The sequence below is a fragment of the Chinchilla lanigera genome, unplaced genomic scaffold (genome assembly GCF_000276665.1).
Source record: "Chinchilla lanigera isolate Chin_1 unplaced genomic scaffold, ChiLan1.0 scaffold00046, whole genome shotgun sequence".
In the NCBI taxonomy this organism is placed as follows: Eukaryota; Metazoa; Chordata; class Mammalia; order Rodentia; family Chinchillidae; genus Chinchilla; species Chinchilla lanigera.
In genome coordinates this window covers 19,167,159-19,188,314 of record NW_004955447.1, presented here as the reverse complement: position 1 = coordinate 19,188,314, position 21,156 = coordinate 19,167,159, and the positions used below count along the sequence as shown (strand labels likewise).

At 40.6% G+C, this 21,156-nt stretch overlaps 1 protein-coding gene across 8 annotated transcripts in view; it reads right to left on the bottom strand.

The window, feature by feature from the left end:
* Positions 1 to 5,578: 5,578 nt before the first annotated feature.
* The window catches only part of Fryl (FRY-like), a 266,366-nt gene continuing 250,788 nt past the window's right edge, over positions 5,579 to 21,156 (bottom strand). For 4 of the 8 annotated variants that reach the window (XM_005392935.2, XM_005392938.2, XM_005392936.2 and 1 more), the window contains 8 exons: positions 20,861 to 21,068; positions 18,274 to 18,423; positions 17,570 to 17,668; positions 13,665 to 13,733; positions 10,428 to 10,445; positions 9,551 to 9,661; positions 7,932 to 8,122; positions 5,579 to 7,617 (listed from right to left, as the gene is read on the bottom strand). In XM_005392935.2, the coding sequence (XP_005392992.1) occupies positions 7,359 to 7,617; positions 7,932 to 8,122; positions 9,551 to 9,661; positions 10,428 to 10,445; positions 13,665 to 13,733; positions 17,570 to 17,668; positions 18,274 to 18,423; positions 20,861 to 21,068 (1,105 nt within the window). In that variant the 3' untranslated portion in view covers positions 5,579 to 7,358. The remainder of the gene's footprint in view (positions 7,618 to 7,931; positions 8,123 to 9,550; positions 9,662 to 10,427; positions 10,446 to 13,664; positions 13,734 to 17,569; positions 17,669 to 18,273; positions 18,424 to 20,860; positions 21,069 to 21,156) is intronic. The other 4 variants (XM_005392937.2, XM_005392939.2, XM_005392940.2 and 1 more) reach the window with 3 other exon arrangements.

The following is a 21,156-nucleotide window of genomic DNA, read 5'->3' as shown; positions in this document are numbered from 1 at the left end:
AGCCGGCCAAGGGGCGCCCGCGCTTCCAGGTGAGGCCCGCGGCGCGGGCGCTGGGCTGGAGACGCCGCGCTGCCCGGGTGTGGCCCGGCGGGGTGCGATTTCGGATGACCGGGGACGGGTGCAAACGGGAAAACGCGGCGAGGTGAACTTGCTGGCGGGACCGCCACTTCCCGGGGGCCCCTGCACCATTTCCTCACCAAATGTGGCAAAACCCTTCACAGTTACGCCGGGGGCCTGAGCGTTTATCCTCTGATCGTGACCTGCACACCTCGAACCAAGTTGCCCTGGCTTTCCAAAGCTCCCCGTTCTGAAGCCCGGGACTGTCCTGGGTGGCTGCCGCACAGTGGGCAGCTGTAACCCGCCAAGTTAGAAAGGCAGGAGGGTGGGAAGGAGTCTGTGTGGCGTTCCCAGTTATCTTGGGTCTGCGGGCTTGGCGGCGGGAATCGGGAAGCTGACCCGTCGGTCTCCGGCCACTGCGGCGCACAGCTGGGTGTGATCTCGGGCAAACCTGAAGCTTCTCGGCCTTTACGGCACTTACTCACCTGTGAAGTCCCATTAAGTGCTCTCAAATTCCTATAGTTCTAAAGGCCGACTTTTGAAAACTTCACAGCTTGTTTCTCACTGGGAAGAAAGAAGGGAAGCTTGAGAATAAGGCAGTACTCCTGTAGTTCATACTCAATGGGCCGTGCTCAGAGATTTGTGACACTGCTGATGGATGGAAACTCGGTTAGTGTAGAGGACTTGGATCATCTCATAATCTCAGATGCAGAGTCTTTCTTTTCAGCTTGACTCCATCTGTGGATGTTCTAAGATTAAACTTTCTGCACAGAAAGCCCTACCTGAAGAATGCCAAGCTTTGAAGAACACCAGATGTCTGGTTTTTCCCTTGTCTGGCTATGGAAAACACTGACTTGGCAACTAGCCTTATTATCAAATTAATCGGACATTTACACCGTTTGGGGCCCATTCCTTGCTTATTGGATTGACTTAGCCATTAGCTTACTGTGTTGTAGAGGTTTACCCAAACCTGACCTTACCTTCCTCAGTTGCCTGCAATAAAGTTGCCAGTTTTAAGCAGCAAGTAGATCCTTCCCAGCTTCACAAATGCAGGATAAATGATGGTGTCATGTTGGGTAACCTCTCGTGTCCTGTTGTTCAGTTCTTAGAGCAGAAATATGGCTATTATCACTGCAAGGACTGCAACATCCGCTGGGAGAGTGCGTATGTGTGGTGTGTACAGGGCACAAACAAGGTAAGAGACACCGCATAACTGGCGTCTTTCTGTTGAAGTTTCAGGTGCTTTGCTTTACGTGTATTGTTTCTTATCACAGGTTTACTTCAAACAGTTTTGCAGAACTTGTCAGAAGTCTTACAACCCTTACCGAGTGGAGGATATCACCTGTCAAGTAAATCAAATGTTTGCATTTTGTGTCTCAGTTGGGTAGAGGAAGAGGGTTATTTTCTTGACTGTATTTCCTAAAAGAGGCTACTTTCCTAGTGATCTTAGGTTTTCATTGCTTTTTGCTAGGAGTTGTAGAAATGGTGCCGAGATGATAAAAGCTTCCTTCTGCCCTTGGTAAAAATTTTTGCAGTAGTATGGAAGAAAGCTGGCCTGTTAGTCTGTAAGAGAAAGCAAACAAAAACAGAATACTGTCCTAACTTGAGGTGGCAGATGTTGGCTGTTTCACCCAAGTGCTGCTTAGGACAGCCTAATCAATGCTGTTCAGTCTTGGGTATTGAAAGCATTAACACCTTAAGGTGTTACAGAAACTAAGTATGGAAAACCATTCGGAATCTCTTAGGTCAGGCACCCTGCCTAAAGTAAGATGCCTGAGTCACTCGGCTCTTGCCTTTTATTGACCAGTTCGTCCCCTACTTGTTTTCTACTCTTCCTTCGAGTGCAAGAAAAGATCTTTTTCTTAAACAGTTACATAAAAAACTTCGCCGCTGGGCACTGATCCACTACAGTATAGCTGACACACCCTCTTCCTAAACCTGTCATTGCTGGGCAGGGGTGCAGACAAGATTAGCACAGGTCGGTGCTTAGCGCACATTTGCAAGTATTTGAATGGACTAGAAAAATCAGTGTGAAGTCCTAGGACGTCCCCAAGAGTTTTATCTTTTCTATGTACTTCTCACTCTGATTTTTCAGAGTTGTAGAAGAACTAGATGTTCCTGCCCAGTAAGACTTCGCCATGTGGACCCCAAACGTCCCCATCGTCAAGACCTGTGTGGGAGATGCAAAGGCAAACGCCTGTCCTGTGACAGCACTTTCAGCTTTAAATATATCATTTAGTGAATGTAAAAAATGGTTCTGCTGAATGTGTGCTAAGGGAGCAGACGAGTGAGCTTCCCCCTTGCCTTCTCTCCGCCTCTCCCTCCTCAAAGTACTTCCGGAGAGGCAATGTATTTGGACAAAGCCTTCAAATAAAGGGTATCGCAAAACAATTTATAAGTTGCATAAAATCTTCTGTCTCTTAAAGTTTGAGGAGAGCTTGTCTTGTGCTACCAGTGTGGGCCTGTCATCTTGTAACCTCTACCGATGGCATAGAGTGGGCCAGGCTGGTGGGGGTTAAAAGCACCGGAGAAGCAGTGAGAGTGTTCACAGCCCTGCATTCTGCTCAGGTCTGCAGTCTGATGTTAACTGAATTAAAAGCTGCCCAACCATCAAAGTAAGCTGGCTTCCAGGCAGGTAGAGGCAGAGTCACTCCTTGATGGCAGCTAACGCAGGAAACAGAGGCTGCTGGATGTAGATAGGAGCGTCAGTGTCTTTAGGTTGGCTTAGGAGGGAAACGGCTAGGGGAAAACAACCCACATCAGTCAGTGCCACCGGTGTGGTCTGAGTGAGGTTTGGAAGAGTAGCTGTGGGCAGTTGACTTAGGTGAGTATCAAACTCAAGTAGACTTAAAGCGGTAACTTTTTTTAAAACAAAGTTTTATTTTTTATAAAGCATTGTAAAGACTGAGTTAGACACAGATGTTAGCCTTCATTGTCCTTATGAACTTGTAGTCAGATCTTCCTTCAAACTACCTAATAGATTTCCTAAGTGGACCACATAGCCAGACTGTCCTGGTCATAGGTGGCGCCGGGTTTAGAGCCTCGTGGATTTGAATGGAACTGGGGATACAGAAACCTCACAGTTGGAGCCAGGTGCTGCAACTTTTCACTGTTCTAAACACTCTACTTGTATAACTGAGAAAAGCAGTAAAAGTCAGTTAATATCTTGGACACTGGTATGTGGTCAGTGGGGCTAAAAGCCTAAAATGGGCTTGAGATCTGTCTGTATCAGGGGCTAGGCCCCTTTCGCCACTACGGACCTCAGCGGTGCCTGTCAGAGTGCACAGCCCCAGGCCCCCATCCCTACTGTATCACTACTGAGGTACCTGACAGGCACTGAGGTGCTGCCAATGGAAGTGAAGCATGAGACCACTCACTTGCTGAGCTTTGTGCTGAGTACAGAAAGTAAGCCTCCAGCCTGACGGAGCTTCCAGTGTAGGGGTCCTTGTCTGCAAGGGGGCGGTCCCAACGTGGGATAAGGGAGCACCGCTAGGGGAAATGCCTGTAGTACACAGTGGGTCTGACCTGGGAAGGCCCACTTAAATGACTGGGCTGAAGTTCCAGGTAGGCAACGAGGACGGATACATTCTTCATGCGAAAGCGACATGTCCAAAGGTGTGGTGGTGGAGGAGATCGGAGGCCACAGAGGAGAGTACTCTGGAGGACACAGTAGCAGGTGACCCTAGCAGGGCCAGGTGAGGATTTTTCTCGACTGGTCTTTAGTTATTAATGAGAACCCACGGAAAGGTTTTCAAGGTGCACAGGGACAGTGGGTCACGGCTGCAATCACTTTGCCATTAATCAGAATTCTCCCTCCAACTTCAAGCACTTACCCCACTGCCCCTGCCACTTTCTGAAGTCCTCTTTTTTGTCTTTATTTGCACTATCAGTTTTGACTTTTGGGAATTCCGTAACAACAATGGAATAAATGTGTTCAGCATGAGGATTTTGAGGGAGATTAACAGCAGTACGTTTTACTGAAGTACAATTTTTAACTTTAAACATTCACCATATAGTTTGATCACTCCTTGCAGTATAGGGTCAATAGGCATTTGCTGAATAAATGAATGTGTGAACTACAGAAATCTATCTGCAATTAATTACCTTTTAATGAGTGTCAGTGGTTTTGCTCCCAGAGCAGCTATTTTATAGTTGAAAGCAGAGGTCAGACTGTGTTTTACTTATGGTTAGTGGGCACTGGGGCATTGAACAGTATGGCACAAAAACATGTCCTGGCTTACGGTGACATTTTAGCTATGAGAAGGCTTCTGCATACAATCCAAAATGAGAATCCATGTTAAGATGGCTTAGGAGAGGCTGGAAGGAAATACTCCAAGATGTTATGTCTGTGTGTCAAGAGAGGTGACTGCAGTTTCCTTCATATTTCCTACGTGTTCTAAAGTAATCATAAGCAGTATGGTGGCACATGACTAATTCTAGTACTCTGCAAGGCTGAGGCAGGAGAATAAAAGACTTGAGTCCAGTCTGGGCAATTTACCGACTTGGCAACACTCGGTATCATAAAAAAAGGCCTGGGGCTTAGTGCAAAGGCCCTGGTTCAACCCCTAGCCTCCTCAAGTGATCATGTTACTTTTGAAAGTTAGAAAAGAATGCTATAAAATACACTATCTAGGCCAAGCAGGTGGCACGCGCCTCCAGCTGTTTGGAAAGCTGAGGCAGAAGGGTGGCACGCTGCGGCCCAGCATGGGCAACTTAGCAAGGTCCTGTCAGAATAGTAAGGGGTAGGGACAGCCAGTGTGCTCTGGGTTCAGTCCTCAGTTACCACTCAAGGAGATAGTCTCTCTTGTGGGTCTGGCATTTATTCCATTTAGATTATGCTGGTGTGGACATGAACGGTCACCCTTCATACACCTCATTGAGGGAGTCATACTGTGGCTTTGCTGAGCCTCTGCCAAGAGAACAGGCAATGGTTTCCTCAGTTTAAGGTACAATGCTCTGGTACAAGCACAACCAGAGCCTCTTCTTAATCTCTAAAAGTGGGAAATATTCCAAATTTGTGTAAGAGTCCTTTGGCTTTTGTGAAGTAGCATACAATTAGCCAGTTTTTTTTTTTTCCTTTTTGGCTACTATTATAGAGTCCCTATTTTAAAATGATAAATGTGGTGGACAAAAGTAAAAGGGCTGTATGTAGCAAAATTGGGCTCTACATGGAATGAAATAAGGTAACAAATTAAGCGCTTGATATTTTCTGTCAAATACAAACTAGATTCAGAGGAGGAAGATCAAAGAAGGCTGGATTTGAGGAATATCGACTACAGAAACAATCCTAGTGAACTTATGTTCGCATCTTGCTGTTTGATGTGTACTCATTTTTATTACATTACTGCTAGATTCACTACATACAAATACAAAATGAATTTCACCTGTTCAAAACTTTTGGTTTGGATAGTCAACTATTTTTTTTAAGGAAAACTATACTTGAGCATTATTCAGATGACTCTGGGAAGTTTGTAAATAATACAGTCACTTACCCATTCTTAAAAAAAATACCACACAAACCAACAGCTACAATGCCTTTTATTTTTAACAAAAAGGATGTAAGGGTAAGAAAAATGGGAGAGTAAGATAGGATATAAAGTATGATGTCTCTGGACACCATCCCTCTCTGCTGGCCCCATACCCAAGTTATTAAATAATTTAAAGGACACCATTTACAGTACCAGAACACCATTAAAATAATTTTTTATAAGGGTCAAAAATACAGTGATTATGAAGGTGCCGTGACCAGCTCTGGAATTTTACAGGAGACGTAACTACAGTCAGCAGTCCCACAGTGGTGCGCACAGTGCCTTCAGTTAATGCACTTCAGCATAATTACATTTTTGGCAGGTCCACACCCCAAGAAAAGGCAAAGCTACGCATTTCATTTCTACATTCCAAACTCTGGAATCACAGAGCCCAGTTGAAAAGTCACAGTGGATAAGAGATGCATATAAAAAATACAGGTGTTCCTTTCAAATCAGAGGAGTTGTGGGACTACATTCTTTTACAAAATGCTATTTAAAAAAGGACAGAGAATGCAGTCTGTGCTACAGACCATATTATGTGTTGTGGTACTCAGTCTTCAGGCTGCTTTATTTCTGCCATATCCCCAGGTTCCTGTAGCATGGAACATGTTAAGTCCTGAATTAACATTCAAAAATTCATCTGCATCTCTTCTCTTGAATTCTGCAGACCTCATAGCCTGCAGCCAATATAGTATTCTACCCTCATGACCACACTTTTTCCTTTAGCTTTGTAGACCTAGTCGTGTATAGCAGTGCATGGCACAAATGTACAAGAAAATACTGGTTTTAGTCTATACAGTTTCTATAATTACGGAGTAAAATAAGTTAACTTTTCCAATGGGAACAGCTGGCGGGCAGCGCACATCCGTACTTTACATTTTAAAGTCTCTGCAGGCGTCTACTTTGGTTAGTTATCAACAGCTATAACGTAAGCACTGACCAGAGAACTGAGCAGCATTCCAATAACGTTAACAGATATATTATTTCTTTTTGAAATACCGGGAAAGCCCAGCTTTAAAATATTAAAATGTTCTAACATTTACACACTATGAAGAGTTAGATCTAATAAAATAAAATTTCTTCAAAAATAATCTTGCAGTGCTCTTTTAGGCATGCTCTGAGACGTTATCACTAGGCATCCACACCTTGAAAATAGGACTGTCACACCCACACTTCCCAACTCCCTCTCTCCCTCACACACACACACACACAAATTCCTTACACAGACCCCAAAACAAAAACACCCCAGACCCTTAGCCCGTAAGTTGAAAAAAAAAAATGGTTTTTACAAATAAGTCTTTCTGTGTCTATCTGAATGGATGTTCATGGAGATGACCAAACATCCACTTTTGATTAGGTTGATGACTGCTAGAAATCCAAGCAGCTTTGCAGGTCTTCGGCTAAAATGACCCAGCCTTGATTTCAGCCTCATTTCACCTGCCCCCAGAAGTCTCAGTATTTGAGGCCGTTATTGCAAACATTCTTGGAATTCTTTCTCCAGGAAGTAATGTATTTGTATGCATAACTTTTAGCCCTTTTTTCACATAGGTTAATTAAAAAATTCCTTCAGTTATTGTAGGAGGTACTGGCAGCTGTTAAACAATTACTTTTTTTTCTTGAGATTTGCTTTGGATACAGTTTGACTTTAGTTACACTACAGATGCAGATGCTGCGGGAAGAGTACTCAGTGAATCACAAGGGCGCGTGAAAGGTGCTTGGTTAGTATCCTTAACCCTCTTCAGGTCAGTTTCTCCCCACGATGCCTGAGGTTCCTCAGAAGCCAGTGCTCACCATGCTTCCCATGGATTTGGGCTGTGCTGGAAGCTGGCAGGACTGCACCATGCGGAGAGACTCCCTTATCTCGAGGTTGAGCTCCATCAGTTTGTAGTTGGCTTCTGACATGTCCAGGTTGGAGCCAACGACCGCGAAGCTGCCTGTCTGGCCCAGCGTCTGGTGATGGAAGTAGATGTGTAACAGTGTCTGCACAGGGTCATCTTCACAGCTGCCGAAGATGTCGTTGGGCCACAGAGACCTGGAAATACACACTCCTGTAAATTCTGAGATGTAAGCAATTAAGATGAACTGTATTTTAAGGTAATACTTATCACCATAAAGCTTCCTGGTGAATAGGTGATGATCTATTTTAATATTTGAGCCACTATATTACTCAAGTATCACCTGAGGGTGAGAAAACAGTATTGGTATCACTTCAGTGATAAATGCTGAAAAGTCATGTTTTCCTTTCAAAAGACAGGCCACTGACTCATCAAAGAAAACCAAAACTTAAACTTAGTAAACGTCCACTTTGGTTATACGAAGGCATCTTTAAATCCCCTCACTTTTTACCTGAAAGCTTTGACTTGTGCCACAGCTGATACAAATTCCTTATTTTTTAAAGTTTCTATTAGAGAATGAATGGCAGTTTCTATAGTGGTTTGTGCAGCTTTAGAAATATCAATTTCTTCGTTTTCCGTAGCAGCCTCAGCTTCTTTGAGGATAATTTCCAGTTGCGCAAGTTCCTCTGACATATTGATTACCTAAAACAAAGACACCTTTAAGGGTCTGTTCATACGTTCAGTGACAAAACCATTTCATTGGCTGTGTGGATACACCTGGTAGGAGCATTTTCTCTCATTTTAAAATTTACTTTCAAGTGTTAAATTTGGAACAGTTAATATTTCAAGCTCTCCATTAAGAATAACGTCAGACACCAAGTAGCAGTCTTTAAATAGTCTTGATAAGACAAGTTGTAATCAATGTTTACTTATTATTTTTAATTGCATAACAATTGCGTTTTGGATAGTAAAAGTACATTTATTTAAAGTATTTTTGACAGGAAAGTCTTTGTATTTTAAAAGACTATTTATAGTCACTGTATTTTATATAAACATACATGTACATAAATTTTCTTTTCACAGGTTTAACTTTAAAACTTCAATAATTTTCCCAATGATTTTTAGTAAGGGAAGAAGAGACTACAGTAATTATGTATGACCCTGTATGCATTACTGACTTCTAGCACTCTAAGGGGCTTTAACATGTTTATTCATCTGTACTGACATACGAGGGTGGTCAAAGTATGCAGTACATATTTGATTAGAGGTTACAGGAAAAGACACATTGCCGTTAGTCCCTTCAGGATATTCCCCCTTGCTTTGAACTCCCTAACCCATCATTCCAGCCATTCTCTGAGGCAGTTTTAGACGTTCTCTTTCAAGTCTTAAAGAGGTGCAACTAAAAACACAGTGCTAACCGGGCGTGGTGGTGCACGCCTGTAGTCCCAGCACTTGGGAGGCTGAGGCAGGAGGATTGTTGAGAGTTCAAGACCAGCCTGGGCTACAAAGTGAGCTCAAGGCCAGCCTGAACTGCACAGAGAGATGCTGTCCCAAAAAGACAAAGCAAAACACGGTGCTGCTGCCAAGTGCCATCGAGTGGAAAGGCAGGAAATTAGGCAGTGTGTCCTAATTCACTAGATTTGACTCTTCCCAAAGTCAACATGACCATAAAGATGCTGAGGAACTCAAGTCACCCATGACAGCACAACTACGGACATGAGAGAGGACCAGGAGTGATGGGGTGAGGGTGTTCCAAGCGAGGGGGAGTATACTGAGGGGGATTAATGGCAACACATCTTTTACTATAACAAAGTAAAAAAAATTTAAACACTGTCATTTTGCATCTCTTAATTACAGAATACATAGCCAAGGTGTTAGGCGTTGCGTCATAGTTTTAATGTCTACTGATATGACTTGACTTTTTATTACACATGATCTATATCTGCTGTTAAAACCTTTAAGGTCTTAAACCTCTGAAAACTACTGGATATTGCTGTCTTACCTACTAATACATCCTGTCATAGTATGTCTTCAAAAAGTAACACTTCATCTGAAAAAAGTAACTCAGTGTGATAAACTTTTAAGTTTTTTCAAATCGATTACTGATGCCTAGGACAACTGAATATTTACCTCTGCTTCATTTTTTATTGTATTTACTTGGTTGATAAGTTTACAATAGGCCTGGAACAGAAGCAGCAATTGAAAATGCAATTTGTACAACCGTCGGCAGAGCTCCAGTTCCTAGAAATAAATAATATTATATTAAATTTAGGTGTTATTTTCTGTATCTGCCTGCACAGCATATTCCCACTAGGACATTATGAGTAACCATGTGAAAGCTGTCTTGGCCTTTACTTTTCCGAGTAAGCAAGTTAACGCGGCGTGACGCTAATGAGAGGCAGATGGGGATGCTCTGAGGACGGGCAGTGAGACAGCGACGGGGCCCCTGCTGGGCGCACGACTTATTTTTAGTGTAAAGCAATTTTAACACTGGATAAAGAGCATAGATCAGAGGCAATATATAGGATGCTTTAAAAAGGGCTCGAATTTAAATCTTTAAATTCACAATGGAAAGAAATTATAAATGCATAGTTTTGCCCACACTGACAATAGATCTCTCTGCATTTACCAACAAATGCTTTGTAAAGCAAACTAAATCTGGGTAAACTCTCATTTAAAAAAGAAAAGTCTATCTAAAGAGAGCCACTCATTAACCTCATTGAAATGAGACTGAGATTAACTTGTGCATTTTGATTTTTAAGATTAAAAAATTTAAACGATGTTAGTTACAGATGTAGAAAAAGGCAAATGCTAGTTGTACATACATATTATAAAATCTCTTCTATAGAACCAACATTTCATGGATTAGGGCTACACAAAACTGAAGCACACACTACTTTGAAAGTAGTCCATGACAAAACATTGGGTCACAACGGGACAAATGGGAGATGAAAACCAGTTTGTCTGGCAAGGATAAGTAGTCTATAAATCAAGACAGGTCACTTACTGCTAGAATTTCCATTTGCTAAGCAAGGTGATCGGGTCACAAAAAAATAGAAAGAAAAAGACCAAGAATTAGTGTAAGGAATCATTTTAAGTAGGGTCACAGATGTCCCTGGCAAAATGAAGAATATATATTCACACTCCAAAGAAAATTTTATGCTATTTCAAATACAACTTTATAGATATTTATTGCAACAATTCAGGGTGTTTTTAATTTTTCAACTCCTTGCCACATAGCTAAAATACATTTCGATTATGGTTTATTCCTGTGTAAAAGCTACAAAGGAATAAAATAGAACTAATGTGATCATGGGAAATTTGGCAAAGTTTTCATAACCTTTCCAAACAACAAAAACTCAAAACTCAACTGTAATACAAACATTTCCATTAGTGAAGTAGAAAACTTAGAAAACAAATGAGTTACCACTATTTTTCAGGAACAGATTAGTTTATAATCTCAGCAAATACTCACCCGTGAGGAGGTTGTTTCTGGTGTGGCTCATGCTAGGCTTCCTAACGCTTAATTGCCTCAATTGCTGCTGGGCCACTAGGCAGATTATTTAGAGCAGATGTGTGTTTTACACTGCACTCCAGATGTAACTAAGTTTCAGAAATTTGATCTAACTAGATTTCAATCAAAGGAGATAATTATGTAAAACAATAAAAATTCCTAATTTATGGGCTGTGTTAAAGTATCTACAGTATGTTGCACCTGGTCTCATTAAGAGTGGCTTCTAATTAAAACAGCAATTGTTATCATGTAAATGTAGTTTCTAGAAGTCATTCTTAAGTCTGCTTTTGTAGTTTCCTATGAAGGACTGTTCATATGAATATAATCCTATTTCGAAAGGATTTGCTAGGCAAAAGTGAACTTTTGCTTACCATAAATTATGTGGATAGTCATTCAGTAAACATTAACTGGCACACTAATAGTAAGAGTTTTTACTTCTGAGGGGTTTTTATATAGTTTATTTCATGTGGAAATTAATTTGAGTTTTAAATACTTTTTCTTCTATTAGCATAATAAAATAGAACTGACTCTACACATATGTAACCATGGCTTCTACTTCCAGATGTAATAGAAAACAAATCACTGAAGCTTATGACCATCATGATTATAGGAAATAGCACAATGTAATTGTATAGGTCTTAATTACCAAAAATTTGTCTAAACCTACTAAAAGTGCAATTGAGGATGAGTGTACACACACACACATTTTAAATTGTTATGTACATTGAAATTTGCGAGTACATTCTCTTTATTAAAATACTTCTTGGTTGCTACTTATGTAAAAACTATTGATACAGAGACAGTAGATACATTAAAAAAAGCCTCATGAAACGTGATAAAGTTATAAATAAAGGTGTTTAATGTATGGTTTTCACTTACAGAAACATCTCAAGCTATATCAACTGACTTATTCTTGGAGATGATCTCATTTTCTTCAAATAGAAGAAACATAAAGCATTTGGGATGTCCATTAGAGACAGCTAAGTTAGTTAGAAATATTATAGCCAGTCAGATAGGGGTAGGCCCTGGAAGGAGAGGCCCAGAGCAAAAGATGAGAACACGGTACAGCTGTGGGTGGAGATGCATTCTTGGAGGCCAGACCTCAGGACAAAGTAATAGCTACACATACAGACATAGACATAAACAGTAATGACTGATATTCCAAATAGGCATCAGTCACCTGGGGGGTTGGTGAGGAAGAGTCCCCGATCCATCCCCTCCAAGAAAAGTCCTTGTTCGGTCCATGTATACTTGCTATGTGACTTGCTTCCCCTATGATCCCCCTTTAATCAATATTACCTGAGGTTCACCGTAGTTTTGTCCCACCTCACACCCACGATGTGATTTCCCACTGGATCAATACTATGTAGGAGACTACACTTGTAATCTTATTAGTTGACTATGTTCTGCCTCACCTTATGGCTTTGCTCAACAAATACCCTTGAGAGGTGGGGCCAGTGGGTAACCCACTTTCCAGGCCCCCTAATGTCTCTCTTAGAAGCTACCTTTCTCTCAAATTCTTCCTACTCTTAACCTCTGTTGTTCCTAGAATTCATTCCTTCATTTTAGAGAACATGAACTTGGCATTTGGGACATCTAGCGGGTTGGAAATTATGATATTTTCCTTATATATGTGGAAGGTCCTGTATCAGCAGTGCTTGACAGAGCTATTAAATTATACTTTGATTTTTCTTAACATTTGAGTATTTTCAAAACTCTCAATTTTTATTTTAACGGTAGAATAACTTTTATAGAGATTAGAAATCTGGCTGGAGAAGAAGCTCAGCGATACAGTGGTAGCCTAGCATGTGTTAGGTCTTGGGTTTAATTCCCAGCATTGCAGAAAAGGGAATCTATTACAATGTAAAAGACAGGAATTCGGATGTTAGATGTGGAGACTGCTTAGTTGGTGAAACAAAGCATTTTCCCCATATGAAATTGTGCTGCTGGGGGCTGGGGATTTAGCTCAGCAGCACAGCGCCTGTCTGGCAAGTGCAAGGTCGTGAGTTCGATTCCCAGTACTGGAAGATTAAAAAAAAGGAAAAAATAAATTGTGCTGTTAACAATACCTTACTATACTGTACATGTTCATATGTGCACAGTTCTCTAATATATTGCTATTATTTTGTCCAAATGAGAGAAATGTTATAATTTAGCCTATCAGAATTTCACAGCCGGGTGTGGTGGCACATGCCTGTAATCCCAGCACTTGAGAGCCTGAGGGAGGAGGATCGTTGTGTGTTCGAGACCAGCCTGAGCTACCAGGTGAGTTCAAGACCAGCCTGAACTGCATAGTGAGACTTTGTCTCAAAAAGACCAAAAAAAAGAAAAAAAAAAAAAATTTCACCATTAGAAAGTTTCATATAGATGTATATCACATTACTCTTAGGTTTGCTTTCCTGACCAATTTATCATCAAAATACTAATGCAGAACAATTTCTTTTCCCTAAGTGCAACTGAAATCCAACTTGGGCTCTCCAGATATCCATCAGGCTTATCTGTTGAATGTTATTAAAGCTTCAGTCAGTAGCTGGTTGTTCATTTTCATTAAAGTGAAATTTTCATTACTAAAGCCAATATTACATTGAACCTAACTTTTACAGTGATTGTTCTGATAACCAAAATGAAAATGTTTACAAGTACTCTCTATTCTAGAAATATCAAGGACAGTTTTACACACACATTGTTTTACCTGATACAGAAGAACAGCAAAAACAAGAAGAGACTTACTTGTGCATCTGTGTTTATCCTATATATGTCTTCTTTGCCACCAAATGTCCTCTTACAATTGTCTAACCACTAAAAAAAATAAGTAGCATGAAATTTTAACACAGTAATTGCATAAAGCACAGTGGAAACTGATACCAATCTATACAAAACAACAAACTTAAAAGGTAACTTGTAGCTCCAGGATTGGTTGTAGACAGAGGCTTCCATCTCCATTTGAGGATAATCATTTGCATGCAACAAACAAAAGTAGGCTATGGCCAGTGTAACAAGATGTACACATGTGTGTTTAATGAAAACACAATAAACAATCTCCCATTCTAGGGCCCTGTGGTTCCCTATTTCTGTAAAGAAGATTCTTTTGTTTGCAGATTTTATTGGAAATCTTCACAACTTATACCTGACCTTTGTGTAATATCAGATGGGGAAATGAAAGATTTGCTCTCCCTCTGGTCAATTTAATAAAGGCAATTTAAAGAGAATTAACCAGGTCTGTTTGCTTATCAGAAGTATAATTCTCAGAAGACTGGTGTCAGTTTTAATTAGTGAAACAGAAACCAAGATCCACTTAAATCTTTTTATTTCTTTTTCACTCCTTTCTTTCTGGATGGTAATGAATGACAAATATTATCTTCAAGAATACTGCATGTAGAGGCAACCTGTATTTTTTCTGTATCCAGGAGCTATTCCTAAAGTTAATATTAAAGTACAGTATCTATAGTCAAGTAAAAATAGACTAAGCATTGGGATAGAGTAGAAAAGATCACTGGAGTCATAAACTTTCTAAATTGAAGTAAAAGCTAAGAATCTCCAAGGTAAGCTTTCAGGTTTTGATAGTTTTGAGATTGTCACTTCTTCTGACTTCATGTTTTTTTTTTTCTCCCTTTGGTAATAAGAGTAAAATTAAAATCATTAGGACATTTACAGAAAACTACTGGCCATATTAAGTAGCTATTCTGAAAACATTTTAATATTAGGAATTTAAAATTCTCAGTTGTACCTTAACATTTTACATGCAAAGAATTAAAATTAGACATCTTAGTTCTTTCAAAAACAATCTTTGACCTCATGTCGCTGTTATCTCAGTTACTCAGACTGCACTGTCCCTTAAGCTATTTGCTTGAGAGCACGTCTGAAGAAAAACATGTTATGCTTTTCTGGTACATTATGCCCTGTGGCAGTCACTGTCAAAAGCTATCAGCAGATTTCTTCCTACCAGCAAAATTCACTTGACACTTACCATAGAATTTGTGCTTTAATCTTTATTCACGCAAAATGTTAAAATGTTTATATACTTATCACTATGCTGGTGCAGTTTGCCCAAGTACACTAATAAACTGAAAATGAGTAATTCTAGTTGATCATATAATGACACTTTTACTAAATTTAATTTTTCATAATGCCTTTCGGGAGAGAATAACTCAGATTTCTAATTTTTAATCCTGTCAAAAGACAAGCTCAGATGAGACAGCACTTCGCAGGCTGTACACAGACCTGCGAAGTGCAGTTCTACAGCTTTCCAGCATGCATAAAAGACATTGAAGAGTTTGTACAAAGAACACCCTCCTGTCCCATCTAACTTGTCTTCCTATAGTGATATTTTTTTTACTCAAGGCTCAAATGAAGGTTCAAATGTACCTGGTGGAAGAGGTTCCGTTTCTGGACATGATAGAGCTGCTTGGTTTTTTTTGTTTTGTTTTGTTTTCCGGTATGGGGAATTGAACTCACGACCTTGTGCTTGCTAGGCAGGTGCTGTGAGGCTGAGCTAAGTCCCCAGCCCCGATAGAGCTGTTTGTATGAGACCAGCCTACATAGACAACTATAGAGGTTCAACATTGTCAGCCAAGACTTGGGGACGCAGGAAAGCATGGAAGTGGGCTCTGTATCTTACTACTGAGGTATGTGCCTGTTGCTGTCGCTGGGCAGAGAGGCGGAACACAGTGGGGGCCTTGAATTTGCTTCCCGCGAAGACAGTGAGGGATCAAGTGCCAAGATGCTGGAGAAAAGGAAAGCTCAAGGACTGAGGCTGACATCCCGTGTACAGTTTCCTCTTGGGGCACTTGCTGTCCTGCTAATCATGTGCAGGAGGCCAGGAAGTCAAGCAGCAGCACTTGGCTGGCTAAAAGCAAAGCAGATTGTTCTGGTCTCATGGTGCTGGGGAGACAAACATGCAGTCCTTGCCAAGATGGCAGAAAGCCTCCGAGGAGTTGAAGACTAACTACAGAATGTTTAATGAAGAACTAGCAGAGACTAGGCTGGAAGTCTTCTTTCATGAGCGTTTGAGGTATGATCAGCATATTGGGAATACTGCTGCCAAGTGCCATCCACGCGGAAGGCAGGCTTGTTAAGACATCACGGTGCCCTCAGCCACCTGAGTCACCAGATAGGGCACCATGGGACTTGTGGCTCTTCCCCAAAGTGAAAATGACCATGAAAGGTAAACTTCTGAATTGATTCAGGACATCAAGGCACCCACAGTAGTGCAACTAAAGACACAAAAGCAGACTTCTACAACTGCTTCAGAAAGCGACAAGAGCTGGGCATGGTGGTGCATGCCTGTAATCCTAGCACTCAGGAGGCTAGGGCAGGAGGATTGCTGCAAGTCTGAGGCCAGCCTGGGCTACCTAGCAAGACCCTATATTAAAAAAAAAAAAAAAAAAAAAGACAAGAGCAGTGGAACATGTGTGCTCAAAGAGAGGGGCTTAATTGGTAATGTGTCTTTTATGGCAATTTTTAGAAATTTAAACATTTACCATATACTTCAATCATACATGTATATAGTGATATATCTTGGGGATGCAACCCAGGTCCTAATATTTGTTTCATATATGCCTTATTCACGTAGCCTGAAGGTGACTTTACATGAGTCTTAGAGAATAACGTGCAGGGAACAGTTTATGTACACTGAGCCACCACTTAGCCACCCGTGAAGACAGCCTGTGTTGGTCTGACATCAACATCATTCCTTCTGCTTCTGATAATCATTCTTACACTTAGGGGTTTCTTTTTTGAAGAGGGTCTCGCCATGCAGTCCAGGCTGACCTTGAGCTCATGACACGCCTGCTTCATCCTCCCACATGCTGGAATTAGGCATGTGTCATTACCCCTGGTAGCTTTTTGACTGTGACCCATCACAGGTCTGGTGTGGAATTTTTCATTTGTGACATATTTCATGTTGTGGATTTCAGATTATTGGATTAGAGATGCTCAACCTATACTGACATACAGTATTTGTGCTTTACGTATCCTTTGACAGTATGAAACACCTAGGTTTTACATATAATTGTTCATAAGTCTTAACATGTGACAAATAGCTAATAACTAACAAAAGACCCCTCTGTTACAGAAAAAAACTCTAACTGTATATAATTTGTCCGTAAAGGAGAAGCATTTTTTTGTTTGTTTCTGCACAGGCCAAATGAAACTGTGCTGGATTTACTCTCGGGGGACTGACTGATGACCGTTCTCCATGCCAGGTTAGAGTTGGAAAGCCTTTTCTTAACAGGCAGTATCAGCAGTCCACGAGGTGCTGTTTCCCCTTGGCTTGCCCATGTGCACCTACCCAGCACAGGGACAAATTCCCTTTTGTCAGAGGCTGCAGATTTTCCAGAGCACAATTCTGTAAAGCATTCTTCGAGAAATACTGCTGCTATTTCCCCACTTCAAGTGTTGCGAGCAGCTGTGTGGTCACCACACGTTAGCTCCTCACAAAGCTATGGTCTTTCACTGTGCTTCTGGAGGGCAGGTTTCTCAAAGACAAAGACAGGTTCTCTGGGCAAAGAAGAGAGCTCCCAGGACCCACCGTTCTCAGCACACCCCCAAGGCCAGGGCTCTTCTTGCCTGTGTGGGCTCAACACTTCCAGTGTCAAAAAGCAAACACATTTTTCACATAGTAGAAGGAGACTAACCTGCTCAGCAGCTTCTCTTTTAGCATTGTATGTATCCAGGTGTTCTTGCAACTCCAAAACACTGAACTTGAATGTTTCTAGCAAGCCACATGACATCAGCTGTCAAATCAAACATGTCAATCTCGGTTACCATTCTTGATGCAGTCACAAGAATGCATGGGTCGTACAGCATCGTTAAGTGGCTGTCAGACACTCCATTATTACATTCTGCCCCATCCTAAGGGCGGACTTTCCAGGGAAAGATTGGAAAGTGCCAGGAAGGACAGGGGTAACTCCAGATGCTTTCACAAAGTGCAAAGGCAAGAAGTGGCACATCAGACCAGTACACACAGCAAAGACACCATCTTCGAAGCTTTTCAAACCTATTTCCTTAAATGTACTGCTACGTAATCTACGTGTGCTTGGCAAGGAAGACCACGGCACCGTGGCTTTTTCTAGCCATCTACCTATTTTGATTGAAGAATGGGGGAGAACACATCTCTAGAGCATGGCTCCTCAGCTTCCCTGCCAGGACCCTCAAGCGGGGAGAGCGAGTTGGAATCAGGTTCACAGGGCACTGCAGTTAACAGACTGGAACAGTACATTCTGTCAGATATTTATAATCAAGTTGAAAATAAGAACCATGACACTTGAAAATTCCAAATTACTCAAAAAAAGTAAATGATGCTGTTCCTATTTTAAAAAGCCCATGTGTAAAAACTTACCGTTTCAGCATCCACAAAGACTGTTGGGCACTCTGAACACATCATCATCACATCCAGTGAACTTTTAAACTTGGTACCGACGCGCTGCAGACTCTTACCAAGAAAACTGACTGCCTCATTAGTGATTTCTCCAAATTTTCTTTGAATTGTCTAGGGGAAAAAAGCATTACAGAACAGTTCAATATCTTGTAAGAAGGCCCTTTTCCACTTTTTTTTTTCCTTTTTCATTTTTAAGTAAAGCAGCATAATTTACAATTAGGGCAATTAAAAAAATTATTGTAGTGACTGATCTAGGTGTGATGGTGCAGGCCTGTAATCCCAACACTCTGAGGGAGGAGGACTGCAAGTTGAAGCCAAACCTGGGCAATACAGTGAGACCCAATATCAAGTAAGAAATGAAGTGGAGGGATATAGCTCAGTATGAAGGCTCTGGGTTCAGTCTCTACTACCACACTGTTAAAAATACTTAATGAGATGCATTTAGCATAATGCTTAGCACCCAGTGAGTATTCAATAAATGATACTGTTTATTACTACTAGGGTTGAAAGCTACCTTAATGAATAAAAATGTCACACAGTGATAAGTGTCAATTTAGTACTTTTTAATAAACTTTTTGAGACCTCTAACAAAAACTATAGTATTCTGAAACAGGAGATAGAAGAGGACATCAGAAAATGGAATAAAATTACCTACTCCTGGGTATGTAGAACTAATACCATCAAAATAACCATACTTCCAAAACCACCATACAGATTTAATGAAATCCTAATAAAAATACCAGCGGCATTCCTTATAGAACTAGAGAAAATAATCCCAAAATTCATATGGAACTAGAAGAGACACAGAATAGCAAAGCAATCCTGGGCTGGGCAGTAAAAGCAAAGCAGGAGGCATCACAGTACCAGACGTAAATTATACTACAAAGCTATTTTGATAAAAAGGACATGGTATTGGCACAAACACAGTACATGTGGATCAACAGAACAAAATACAGGATTTGGAAGCAACCCCAGGCATATATAGTCATTTGATCTTTGACAGAGGATCCAAAACACTGGGGGAAAGATGGCCTCTTTAACAAGTGGTGCTGTGAAAACTGGCTATATACATGCATAAGATTGAATCTAGATGCATGTTTTTCCTCATGTATTAAACTATAATCAAAATGGATCAAAGACCTAAATACAATCTACTGGAAGATAAACAGGTTAAAGTGTTGAGGACACAGGCAAGAACTTTCTAAACAGAACCCCAACTGCATAAGAAATAACATCAAGAATCAACAAATAGGATTAAAGCAAATTAAAAAGCTTCTGCACATCAAAGGAAATGACAGAATGAAGAGATAGCCTACAGAATAGGAAAAATTTTTTTGCCAGCTATTCCTTAACCAGATGACTAATATCTAGAATATATATCGAACTCAAAAAATTATTTTCCCCTAAATAAAAGATCCTATCAGAAAGTGGGCAACTGAAATGAACAGAGACTTTGCGGAAGTAGCAGTATGCGTAACTAATAAATACACGGAAAAAAAGGTTCAATATCTCTAGCCATTACAGAAACAGAAAATGACACAGATTCCATTTTACTCCAGAAAAAATGGCTGTCATCAATAAATCAATAATAAATGCTAGTAAAGTTGTGGGGAAAAAGGAAACCTTCTACATTGTTGGAACGTGAACTCGTACAACCACTATGGAAACCAATATGGCATTTCGACAAAAACTAAAACTAGAAATTCTATTTGACCCAACTATTCTCCTTCTAGGTATATTCTCAAGAGTTAAAGACACCATGTTACAGTGATACATCCATACCCACATTTATAGCAGCACAACTCATAATAGCTAAATTGTGGAAGTGGCTTGTAAGTCTAACAGATGAATGGATAAAGAAAAGGTGGTATTTATACACGATGGAGTATACTGCTGCCATAAAGAAGGACAGATCTGAATCACCTATAGGAAAATGATGTACCTTGAGACCATATGTTAAGTAAAATCAGACATGTAAGCCTAAGTATTGCATGGATTCTCTTAGGTGATGATCCCAAACCGTAAATAAAGAGCAAAATAAAAGATAATAGAAAGAAAGAGAAAATGGGAAAAGGACTGAGAGACGGAGGGAGGAGAGCAGAAGGGGATGAAAACAGAACTCAGAGGTGTTATACACATGTACCAACTCCTTGTAACAAATGCAATTATTATGTACTGCAGACATGTACTAATAAAAACTAAGATTTAAAAGAAAAAACTAATACTGACTGTAAGCTTGAAGGCAGGGGCTGTGCTTTTACCTCTTTAGTACCCACGATGACACCTACTCAGCATACTGCAGATAACTGATCAGACTCTGGGTTGCAGTTTTATTCTGATTGCTTTAGGGGACTCATCTGTGCTAGGAATTGTGCAGCAGGACTACCACGTGCCACCCCATGAATTTAAGGAATACCAATTATTTAGAAAAAGTGTTAAAATCTGTAGAAATATTAAAATTTCAGATACCGATTTTAGAAGAAAAACATGTAACTTTGTCAGATGATTACAATGTGAACTCAGAACACCTTAATTAAACCCCACTGACCTGAAACAGTCTAGAAAACACATGAAAAGTAAACACTGCGCAGGACCCATCCGTGTCGGACAGCATCTGACTGACATGGCAGCGCCAGGCTTCTTCGTCGTCGTCATAGGCCACTGGCTGAAAGGCTGCTATTATGGCAGAAAGAAAGGGCGACGGTAGAGGTGATGTCTGCACTTCGGGAAAACCATCCTGCTCTTCTTCATCTTGACTGTTAACACACACATCATGTTTGTCACGATATCTTAAAGGAACAGACTCAAGTGCTTAAAATATTTTGATCAGGTCATTCAACATTA